General features: G+C 39.9%; 1 protein-coding gene across 3 annotated transcripts in view; it reads left to right on the top strand.

Annotated features, from left to right (window-relative positions):
- The window catches only part of KATNAL2 (katanin catalytic subunit A1 like 2), a 59,847-nt gene that overhangs the window by 14,545 nt on the left and 32,645 nt on the right, over positions 1-12,657 (top strand). For 2 of the 3 annotated variants that reach the window (XM_081149565.1, XM_081149567.1), the window contains exons 2-4: positions 6,710-6,780; positions 9,622-9,788; positions 11,187-11,229. In XM_081149565.1, coding sequence (XP_081005691.1) covers positions 6,710-6,780; positions 9,622-9,788; positions 11,187-11,229 — 281 coding nt within the window. The remainder of the gene's footprint in view (positions 1-6,709; positions 6,781-9,621; positions 9,789-11,186; positions 11,230-12,657) is intronic. The other variant, XM_081149566.1, reaches the window with a different exon arrangement.

Genomic DNA, 12,657 nt, shown 5'->3' with positions numbered 1-12,657 from the left:
TTTCAAGTTATGCAGCACTTGAAACTTAGGAAGTTTCCTGGTAGAAGCAGGAGGTAATCAGGAAACAAACAAATTAGAACCTACGGGTATATATATTCAAGCACTTAAGTGAATATTAGATGCAGGGACTGTAAAATAGAACTATAATAAAAACATTTGAAAGGAGAAATGTGTTCTTTTTAACTGTTTGTTTTTGAGATGGAAAGCTTAATGCAAAATTGGGATCTTATTACAGAAATTGAAACGAGCTCATGCAAATTAATCTCCATTACACCATTAAAAAAAGAAATTAAAGGCACTAATGTTGCTTGTGGTGTATATACAGTAACATTTCCTAAATATCTTCTGGGTCTAAAACTAGGAATGATATTCAATGCTTCCTTTTCCTCAGGCTACAGTATCATAGGATTCAATTTTGAATCTGATAATGGAGGCATTTTTGTTGTACAATAGCCCACAAAGGAAATGAAGGAAGAAGAAAACAGATTATTCACGCAGAGACAAGTGAGATACCTCGGTAAATGTTTACTTCTGGGCCTCCTTTCTGTGGTAGACAGAAATTAATTGAGCATCTAATTGTGTCCATTTTAGGGGCACACCGTCTTTACAGTTTAAATTGACCATTTGTTGGTGGCCAACTTCTTAGATTTTTAATTCAGCAGATAATTTTCTAGGCTAATTTGAATGGCATGAGTAGAAAGATGGTATAGACCTGGCAGACTACACTTTTAGTTAACGAATTTTTAAGACCACATTCTATGTTTCAAGTAACAGCACATCTTAAATATTTAACAGGTGGTGAATGTGGAATGAAGGAGGAGATGCCTTTGGGTGACTTCCTATGGCTCTTTCCCTCCTAGTGAATGAGCACACCTGAGGCCAGCATCAGTGTCAGGACATTTCCCTGACCCCAACTCTGTACCTACTGAGGCTGGGGCAGGGAACCCTGAAGTCAGAGGGGCTTATCAGCCAAAGTGATGATATAATTTCTTGACCTAGACATTTTCTGAACTGTGACCAGTTGAACCCAAGCCAAAGTGTTATCTTTTTACTTGCCAAAGTATTAAATTTAAATACTTAGAAGTGTATGGATTGAAACTTAAGTTGCTGTGCCCCCATCAGATTCCTCTACACAGAGGTAACTAACTATATATCTAGGTTTTTATTCCTTCGTTTTTCTATGAGTGAGAGTGTAAGTGTATTTCTGTGGTTTTTCACTTTATGTTTTACCATTAGGTGGATCTGCATATGCTCATATAGAAAGATATTTATCAATGTGGGGGGATCAAGATGCCTACTAGTATATACAAAATGATTCCATTTTTTGTAAATTTTAAAAAGCTTGTATATATATATATATATATATATAGATACAATCATAAGCCCCTTTCAGAATTATTACATGAGATAGTAACTATGGTGGGTAGAGTGAAGAAAGAAACTTTTCTTTTGAAAACTTTCATACTAATTGAAATTTCTCTAACCCTTGCTTACTTTCTACATCTTCTGGCACTTCTGTGGTGCAAATATTGTTATGTTTCATGTTGTCCCACAGGTCCCTTAAACTGTCCTCCTGTTTTTTAATTGTTTTTTTCTTTTTGGTTCTCTGATTCAGTGATTTTTCCTACCCTGTTTTCTAATTCACTGATCTGATCTCAGTTTCCCCATATCTGCTGTTCATTCCTTCCTTTTTTTTTTTTAATTTTTTTTATTTCTACTGTGTCATTCTTTTTTTTTTTTTTTTTTAAATATTACAGATGTCCCTTTTTCTCCCCAATGACCCATTCCACCCCATCTACTGTGTCATTCTTAATTTCCATTTCTTTTCTCATGCTGTCGAGCATCCTTACGATCAGTATTCTGAACTCTATATCTGATAGATTGTTTATCACCATTTCATTTCATTCTTCTTCTGGAGAATTCTTTTGTTCTTTCATTTGGGGCTTGATTTTTTTATCTCCGAATTTTGGCTGCCTGTTTGGATTTGTTTCTATGTTTTAGGTAGATCGGCTAGGACTCCCAGTCTTTTGGATGGTCTCTGGTGCAGGCCAATGTCAGAGGCTGTTTGTGACTGGCCTTGAGGACCCTGTCTGAAGTTTTTCACACTCCACTGCTTCTGGTTTCCTCTGCTGGTGCTGGCTGTTTGAACAGGACCAAGATGTGCACCAAGGTCTGCTTTTCCAATCCCTGGGTCCAGAAGCAAATAAGGCAAAGACTCAAAGCACCCAGAGGCTGATTGTTATCGTGTCTTAAGGAGCCTCAGGCTGTAGAGACTCCACAGGGTGGGGCAAGAGATTTGCCAACAGGGTGGAGAATTGCTTTCCCCCAGGCAAAAGCTGCTTGGAAGGTAAATGTCTGCCTGAGAAAGATGTCCTCTGCAGTGTGGGGGAATGACTCAGCACAGGAATCCAGATGGCTGCCCTCTGAGCGCTAGTCCACAAGCCAGCACCCCTGGATTCTCCTCACACAGCTCCTGTCCACTCTGCCCTCCCTGTGCCGGAGCCCAAGGTGAGCGGCTGCACACGAAACTTTGTGTGTTGGCCCTTTAAGAGGGTGCCTGCATTTCCAACCGTCTCTCCCTGGCAGACAGAAACCCTGCTGCTTTTCACAGCAGATGTTATGTGGGCACCTTTCTCGGTTCTGGTGCTCTGGGCTGGGAGGCCCAGCTTGGGGTTTAGGCCCCAGAGTCCTCTTTGGGAACCCCCCACATCTGAGATCTCCCTCTGGACCTTCAGCTGCTGCCTGTGGGAGCCCAGCAGCCCTCTTGGGCCTCCACACTTCCTACCAGTCTCTGTGTGGTCTCCACCTTTCCTCCTTGGTTATGAGGGTGCTCTCCAGCTCGTCTTCAGCTGCAGTTGATTATTCAGGGTGGAATTTCTATATTTCAATTGTAATTCCATTGTGGTCCTGGGAGAGCGTCAGTGTAGCTTCCACTCAACCTGCTACGGTCTTGGGATCTCCCTGCATAGACACCTTTGACTTCTTTAGCAAGTGACCCAGCTTTGAAAGAGAACAATTTGCCCATTGCGGACAGGATTAGGAATAAGGGAAAACATTGCAAATAGTTTTGTCAATTCTTGTCTTGCAACTTTAGAGTAGGGTTATTTAGAGTAGAATTATTTAACAAATATACTTTTTTGCAGTTAATTTTGTTTGTGTTGTACATGTTATCACTGATTTTTTATTTTTTTTTTAAGAGAACCTTTATTTCTCTTCACTTTGCTATCATAAGATTTTTTAAAAAGACTGGCAACGACAGTTGTTTGATTTTGGCAAATTTAGTACACTTTTCTTTTGGCAAATTAAAACAGATGCTTCTCTCTGGTCTGGAGTGAATGTTCAGGGGTGGGAGTGGAGACTGATGAGGAAGGGTTAGTGCCGGGGAGGAAATGGAGGGAAGAGCATTGGCCCAGGAACTGGAAGACTCTGGTTCTGCTCCCAACTATTTGCAGGCTTTTGAGCAAATCTCTTAACTTTTCTATATCTCGGGTTCCTGAGGCTCAATGATCTCCAGGTACCTTCTAGACTCCTAAAATTCTGAATCAAAACCCCAAGCATGAGTTTGAGAATTTGTACATTTAAAAACATATTCCCATCAATCTTATTACTGCTTGTTAATGTGAGGTTATATTTTTATTTTGCAGACTTGTTTTGGACTGAATTTTGTGATGTTTGTCATCTTTATTATGGAACTAATAATGTGGAACTACCTCAATTTCATGAAGTGCTTCCTCTCCTAATACACTAGATGGCACTATAGGCGAGGCAAATAAAATTGGGGGGGGGGGGGAGATGAAACTGACTACCAATGCCAATTTTGGTAAACTAGAAAGGCCTTCACCAAGCCTTGCTGCATCAACACCAATATCTTCAGAAAGACTAATGAAAACTTCCAGTGTTGGACATCTTAATATCAGGATAATGTCGTTTTTACAGTGACTTTCAAAGTTTTTTATTGTGATCAACAAAGGAAGATATTTGAGGTTGAGACCCAGAACACAGACATACATACAGGCAAACAAAACAAACGTTTCTTGAAGCAATAGTAAGCCTTCTTACTTGCTACTCATTCTGTGATAAGCTAGTGCATTGTGAACTATGCTGCTTGTAACCCATTAACTTGATTTCATCATCTGTAGTTTGAAAACAAAGAAACAATTATCTAGTAAACCTATCAAGAAATATCAGACCGGTCCAGCCAGGCGTGGCTCAGTAGTTGAGCATCCACCTAGGATCCAGGAGATTGTGATTCGATTCCCAGTCAGGGCACATGCCCGGGTTTCCAGCTCGATCCCCAGCAGGGGGTGTGTAGGAGGCAGCCGATCAATGACTCTCTCTCATCATTGATGTTTCTATCTCTCTTTCCCTCTCCCCTCCTCTCTCTGAAATCAATAAAAATATATATTTTTAAAAGATACATACATAGTTGGTAAAACCGTAAAGAAAAAGGGAATAATTAACATAAAAATCAGGATGCTAGTTACCTCTGAGGGGAGGGAGGGGGAAACATCTGTAAGGAATATAAGAGGGAGTTTCTAAGATACTAAAGGTGCTCTGGGGCTTAACCAGGGTGGTATTTATTATTATTATTATTAAAAATAAATGGTATTTCCTACACTCTTCTGTATGAATTATATATATTATAATACATAAAAATAGCAGAGAAGATTACTGTAATTGCTTTATGATTCTTTATATTTTCTTGGTAATTTCCTTTATGGTTTGTTAACCCTCCTTGACTAATGGGGTCTCTTCAAGGACAGAGATAGAAATGTATCCAGTGTCATTCTTTTAGAATAGACTGTTATACACTTTTTAAAAAAATTGACTTGAGAGAGGGGGAGAGAGAGAGAGAGAGACACCAACTTGTTGTTCCTCTTAGTTATGCTTTCATTGGTTAACTCTTATCTGTGCCTTGGCCAGGGATCAAATCTACAACCTTGGTGTATTGGGACGGTGCTTTAACCAACTGAGCTACCTGGTCAGGGATACTGTTATACACATTTAAAGCTCTTCTAATGTTATCTGATATGTCCTTGAGGATAAATTTGGATTTTAGAAATCGTCAACTCTCCTAATAAAGTGTGTTCTTTAAATGGGGTAACTACAAATAACAGCAAATGATAGGACTATCCAATAGCAGAGAGTTGATTAAATTCTGGTTCATTCTCTGTAGTTATTCAAAAGAAGTCATGTTTTAAAATACCTTTTAAATTTATTTTATATATTTATTTACTTATTTTTGACAGAGGAAGGGGGGAGAGAGAGAGAGAGGTAGAGAGAGAGAGAGAGAAGTACCCATCAGTTGCCTCCTGAACACTCCCCAATGAGGGATGGAACCTGCAACCTGGGTATGTGCCCTGACGGGGAATCAAACCCACCACCTTTTGGTAAGAGGGACGACTCTCCAATCAGCTGAGCCACCTGGCCAGGGTGACTATCATTTCTCTTTAAAAATGTACAGTATGATATTATTCAGCTTTAAAAAGGAAGAGAATTGGGACACATACTACAACATAGATGAACTTTGATGATATTATACTGATTGAAATAAGTTGAACACACAATGGCAAATACTATATGAGTCCGCTTACATGAGGTACCTAGAACAGGTTAATTCATAAAGACAGAGTAGAATGGCTGTCGCCAGGGGCTAAGGGAATGGGGTTGAGAGTTACTGCTTAAAGAACACAGTTTCAGTTGGGGGAGATAAAAAAGTTCTGAAGATGGGTGATAGGGATGGTTGCACAATTTGAATGTACTTAATGCCTTATCTAAACTGTACACTCAAAAATGCTTAAAATGGTAAATTTTGTTACAAATCTTTTACTATTATTCAAATGAAAAGCAACATAAAAAGAAAAAAAATGATAGTATTATTTGATTTTTAGAAAGCTTCGGATAAATGCCTGAAAAGTTTTTATATGTGTCATGAGTATGTGTTTGTACCTAGATTTTATGACATAATTTGGGCTACTCGGGGACCTTTTTTGCTTTTATCCAGTTGTTACCTGTGTTCTCCTTAGAAAAAGATGTTAGGTAAGTTATTGTCAAGTAAGGGAAATGTTATTGGGAGCATTTTATGAATACATTTCAGGGAAATTTGAGATACCAGGTAACTAAATGCAGCACACTAACACTGTGAGTAAACGTGAAATTCACCCAGTTTGAATAAGGATATTATTAGGCAGGAACTTCCCTTTCCTGGCCTCTGCTACTCCATTCTAAGTGCTTGGCTGGGCAGTCACCAGAGTGGTTATTGGAGCTCACCTCCACGCTTGTGCAGGGGCTGGGTGGGGCCTGGAGTGAATTTAAGATGTAACAGCAGTAAGCGCCTGTGATGTCAGAGCTGATTCCTGGCTCCTGAGTTCATCTTTATTATCACTTCTCTTAACCGGGTCCAAATAGGACTGTGTATATTTGTTTCTCTGCAGTTATAAGCAATAAAACAACAATTATCCTGGCAGTAAGAAGTTAACTAGTAAAGAGCAATCCTAATTTAAATCATGGCCCCTTCAGTTTACAATTAAGAAGTCAGCTCTAGGAAGAAAGAAACAATGGAAAAGGCTTTGTATATCCCTAGAAAAGTCAAACCGCCCTCCAGCATTTAAGCTTCCCGGTTTCGAGAGGGTAGCTCCAGGGAGCCTTGCTATAACAGAGGTGTTGTATCTCATTGTCATCCTGTCTGAATTGTCCGTTTTCTTCACAGTGCAAGGTGAGGACAGAAGCACGGCGGAAAAATCTTCTTATTTTGATTTTGCATTACTTAACACAAGAAGGGTATGTTACATTACAAATTTTACAGGCATGATTCCTCTCTTTTTCTGACCTTTGCTTTTCCAGATATACCCTTTTAAAAGCAAGTAATAGACTTTATTTTTTAAGAGTGGTTTAATATTTACAGAAAAATTGAGCAGAAAGTACAGAGAGTTCCCATATGCTGGCAACCCCCTGCCCTGCCCAGTCTCTCCTATTATTAATATCTTGCATTTGTGTGGTGTGTTTGTTACAGGTGATGAACCAATACTGTACTTGGTATATTATTATTAGCTTAAGTCCACAGTTTACATCAGGGTTCACTCTGGTGTACGGTTTTGTGAGTTTGGACAAGTGCATACTGTCAAGTGTCTACCACTGTAGGATCATAGAGAACAGCTTCCCTGCCCTAAAACCCCTGTGTTCTACCGGTCCCTGCCCCACCCCCAGCAACCTAGATGTTTTTGCCTCATTTACCTAGATATTTTCCAAAGTATGCCCATGAAAACTTCATTAACAAAGCTACCCAGTTCATGTGATACACACCTTCTCCCTTTCAGGTTTGAAGAGAGTGCAGGCCTTTACAGTGAGCTTCCCGGGGTCCCACTGCTGGCTATGTACACAGAGATAATGCTCTTCACCCTCAGTTTTTCTTCCTTCAGAATAAAAATATTGCACTTGCCTGAATGACCTATGCTCAGCTCTTTTCTGTGTAATGCTCATCCTGTCACTGGCAAGGGGAGGAAATTTGGCCGCTTATCTGTTATGGCCTGAAGGGTTCACTGTGTATTAACAGCATGCATTTCCTCTTTCTGCCATGAGATGGCCCCTTGCATCTCAAATCAATGAGAATTCTACTCGGAAAGGGAATGAGTGACTATCAAGATGAAAACTGAACTACAGTACAGCTATTTTAAAGGACATATCAGTGTCAGAAAAGCAAATCTGCCTTTAACAAAATACTAAGAACTCAGTAAAAAGGGTAGATTACTGTGGAGTAAAGTAAACAGAGAGAGCTTTGTAAAGAAGTTGATGTGAAATGGTCTTTTTTAAAAATAATTTTTATTTTTCAGTTACAGTTGACATACAATGGAAGATGTGTAGAATAGCAATAGACAGATGTGATGGACTAGGACATTCTAGGCAGGGCACAGAGGAAGAAGGGGCATGGCATAACTGGAACGATTAGGGAAACAGACCGGAGTTCAAATGCGTGAGGGAGAATCAGTGAGATCAGTCAGTGAAGGGTCATGGATACAGATCCTTGTAGCACTACACATGCATCTCTTCAGGACTGAGTGCCTGTTAACAGCCTCCTGTCTCTCCTGTTATGACTTGCTCATTACTGCTCACGGCTCTTCCTGAAGTCCTGTCCTGTCATGTCACTCTGTCGGTTAAAAATTTCTAGTGGCACCTGCCAACCCTATCAAGTTCAGACCTCATTCAAGATCAAATAGTGTAACAGGAACACGCAGAAGCAGTTTTGTTCCTCTGATCAATTTGTTTAGGAAACACAGGACCTGCCATCATCTATTATAATTTTTTTTAAGTCATAACTCTATGATCCTGGGAAGAGTTTAGGATATAATGTGATGTCAGTAAAGACAACAAGCTATGTATAGTATGTTTCCACCTTCCTTTTTTTTCTTGCTTTACAAGTACATATATGTCAGTATATGTGTGTTAAGTCATTAAAAATGTTTGGAAAGAGAGAAATGTTAACAGTCATAATTTCTGAGTGGTGAAATTTTCTATTGACTTATCTGTATTTTTCAGTTTTTCTCTTAAATTAGCATATATTACTTCATACCAAACCAAAGTTATTAATGAAAAATGGATTTAGCTCTTCTCTCTGTAAAATGGGGATTAAGACATAGTGTAGAAGCCTGGTGAGCAATCAGTAAGTATGGAAGCTGACTGATTACAGCCAGTTGACCTTTGCAAGTTCTTTAAAAGTAGCAAGGCCATTGGAAGTACTCATGGCAACCTCGTTTAAGAAAGTTCAGCCTTCAAGCTGGCCTGAATCTGGGGCAGGGAAGATACCATAACAACAACAACAACAACAACAATAATAATAATAATAAAGTTTTCTCTTTCTACCTTCCAGATTCAAGTCAAACAGAAAAAACTCTAACCTGTAGCAGGAATTATTAATGAAGCCCTTGATAAACCCCTAAAATTGTATGCTAATCTGTGCATATTTACATCTGTGCACACTTTCCAGGAAAGAGTCCTTGCTTTTAAAAAGAAGTTAAGAACTAAGATGAAGGCTTGGAGAGTCTTTCCACTTTCAGAGGATTGTGAGACAAGGCATTTGTTTTTATTGCTAATACCGCTTAAGTCAGACAGCTTTACAACTGGACAGGTTAAAAATGCCAGTGAAGAACCCCTGGTAAAGATGCTACTTACACCCAGAAGTAGTAATGTGTGGCTGATGAAAAAATTACCAGAAATAATGCATCCAACTGGATGACATCTTCTTATACTAAATTTCCTCAATGATGTTGCTCAATGTGTCCTTGGAATTCCCTTCAGAGCTCATGACATATTCCTTTGAATTGTCTCAATGATGGCAAATCTTGCCTGTTGGGGCTGAATTTGGGTTTTATCGTTGGCCAAATATTACCTAAAATGAATAAAGAGGTAGATACCCACTTTTGGCTACAAATGAGTAAAGGTAAATGACAAGATATTTTCTCAGTTGACTGACTTATTTGACTAAGCACTTCCAAAAACATTTTAAACAGTGATGACTCTGGACTTTTAATGCCTGTTTGCTTTTATTCTTTCTATCCAGAGTTAATTTTTTGTATGTTTTTTGTTTTGTTTTGTTTTGTTTTGTTTTTGCTTCTGTAAAATGGCCAGATACATCGATACAGCTAATGCTTTGGAGCAAGAAACTAAACTGGGGTTACGACGCTTTGAAGTTTGCGACAACGTTGATCTTGAAACTATTTTGATGGACTATGAGAGCTATTATTTTGTAAAATTTCAGAAATACCCCAAAATTGTCAAGAAGGCATCAGACAGAGGTACGTGGCTATTTTCTAGAAATAAAACTTCATCTCATCTTTAAGATTAGCATTTCTTCCACCTTTTATTCCCAGATAGATGGTGCCCCTCAGGCTATTCTCAAAGACTAGATCAGACAGATCCTGTAGCTTCCCTTAGATCCAGTGCAGGCAATGGACATTCCTTTAGTTATGTTGGCATTTGTTTGAAGAATATGTGTCATAGGAACATGAAAACAAAACCTCAATGTATCCCAGATAATTTTTTTCAATTCCAGTTTGCATTCAGTATTGTTTTGTATTGGTTTCAGGTGTACAGCATAGTGGTTAGACAATCATATACTTTACAGGTTCTCTTTAGAAGACCAACATTACTTTCTTTAGTGATGGAAAGAGCTGTTAGAAGAGGGTAAATGACAGAAGACTCTTTTCTTGTTAGGAAGACCTATTATCTATCTTGAAAATATCATGAAAATGAGTACTGGTGAAGCTAATAGCTCATGTATAGATAATGAAATGCTTTTGAAAGCCATCAATCCAGATAGTGATCAATATTTTGCAAAGACCCAGTATAGGTTAGCAGTCAAGGAGGCTGGCTGGAGGAAAGATCTAAAGTGAGGGCCCTATGTTTTGTAGTAACATTGACTTAGAAGTCTGTAAGTGGGGGAAGTAATTAGAAACCAAGGGAGATCATTGTCCTGTTTATAAGGCACTTGTTAAGCCACAGACTTTAACATTTCATGTGGGGACCAGGAAATAAAGAGGAGTGTCAATTAAAAATAGCAAGGGCTGGAAGGGGTCTGAGAGAGAGGTGTTTTATCTGAGCTCCCTTCCAGTGCAGGGGTGAGAGCTCAGGGTCCTTGGCTGGTGGATCTGGGTCTTCGCAGAGAAAGCACTAACTCTTAACCGGTCACCAGAATGGTTGTTGACATGATCTGATTTCTAAATTGCTAATTCTGATCTAGCTTGGAAACACATTCTGCTGGGATATGGACACTATGTCTTTCTGTGTAAACTGGCAGAGTACGACTGACAAGTGTTCCCTGCCAGACTCATGGAATCGTCCTAGTGTCCCACAGACCATAGCAAAATGTTGTCAAGCTCATGAAAACCTAATGAAATGTTAACTGTAAAGCTAGTCCATGTTGGAGTTGTCACTAGGTCCATGGTCTCCAACAGGTTTAATATCTGAGGACTTTGGGGTCTTTCTCTACGTGGAAACATTTGGGAAACCTGGGCTTCTTTCTCTTGGCTGGTAATTTCACTTCTATCTAGATAAGAGTAGCTTAGGGTCTTTAAATTCCAAAAGGCTGTAGCACAAATTTAAAAACAATGTAAAAGGACAAACATACCTGAAAAATCACTTTCCCTTAAAAATTGAATTCTTTCCTTTCCCTCCCAATATCTTTTTTGTCACAGCAGAAAATAATTTAACACCAGGAAGTGGAAGGAATACCAGAAGGTAAAGTGAATGGGAATTCATCTTGATCAACTCAACTCTAGGAGTTTGTGGGACCCTTTCCAGAAGATTCTCCAGTGTGGCTCCATGACTGTCTACCAGCAGTACCAGGCTGTGGTCATGTGACTTAGGTGGGCCCGGCCATGCGTTCCCCTCATGTTACAGATGTCCAGGATGTGCGCCAATGTCTGTCAGTTCTCCTGGTTTTATTGCAAATAGTTGCATCCACTGATGCTGTCATTCTAGGCTCTGTGGTATGAAAAGGATGGACCTCAGAGATTAAAAGACCTGTGTTCAATTTCTGGCTCTGCTTCTGATAAGCCAGGAGCATATTCCTGAAGCATAGTAAGTTCCCAGCACATACTGAGCACCCAGGAAATATTATTTTCCCTTTTAAAATCATACCTGAGTTTCTTTGTGCACTCCCATGTTCTGACCTGCCTGAAGATAATCAGGCCTTTCTTGTCTCCTCTTCTGACTCTTATCTTATATTTCTTTCTATAGCTTCTCAAATCCAAATCTCACTTGGAACTTGCAGCATCTGATGGAGCCCCTCTGTCTCTTGACCATTCTGGGTAGACACAAGGTCCCACCACTCTTGCCTCAGTGTCCTCCGCATTCCCTTCTTTCCACTCCCAACCCACACCCATTGTCAGAGTCTGTTCAGGAATGGCCAGGAGTGCAAGGGCACGGCTGCCAAGAATGGCATAGCTTTGGGGCATGAAGGCCTGTAGGGTTTTGCTATAATATTATGGCTCCAAACCTCAGGGGAAAGTTGAAGTGGAGTTGTAGGGGCCTCACAACCATTCAGTCAGTGAGCAAAATTTCTTTAAATCTTAGAATGCAATTGAAGAAAGCTTAGATTATAATCACAAGCCACTCATTAGGCCTTCAGGAGGTATCCGTTCCATGTGCCCCGCTAAGTTCCCTGCTCTTGTGCCTCCAGTCCCTGGTCTGCAGCCTGAGAGGGAGGGTCAGACACCTCACAGGGCTGTTCGGCATTGTTTATAAAACGGCAGCGGAGCCCCTGTATGCTTCGTGGTAATATTCACAGCCATACTCTGCCTGAAGATCCCTTTGCTTTGCACTATTCTTTAGCAGCAGTTTTATTGTTTTGACCAAAGTGTTTTTCTTTTATTTATAGCTTCCATAAAGCTAGTCAGACTCTGGTAATAAATAACTACTTGTGAATAGACACAGCAAAGAGCATTTAAGAGGTCAGCTTTGGGGAACACATTTGGATTCTGATTATTTCTTAGCCACACATTCATGCTTGGAATCTGCTCAGTACTCCTTATGTGGCAGAACATTCTGTGAGCGAACATCGTTGGAGTGCTTTGCTTCTCTTCTGGGATAGAGCTTGATGGCTTGGGGTTCCTTCAGCTCTTCTCTGAGATGTTTGTACCTGCACGAAGGTTGGGTAGCAAATGG

This window comes from Miniopterus schreibersii (genome assembly GCF_964146895.1).
Source record: "Miniopterus schreibersii genome assembly, chromosome: 10".
NCBI lineage: Eukaryota > Metazoa > Chordata > Mammalia > Chiroptera > Miniopteridae > Miniopterus > Miniopterus schreibersii.
Note: the sequence above shows the minus strand (reverse complement) of the source record. Positions and strands in the feature narration are given on the sequence as shown.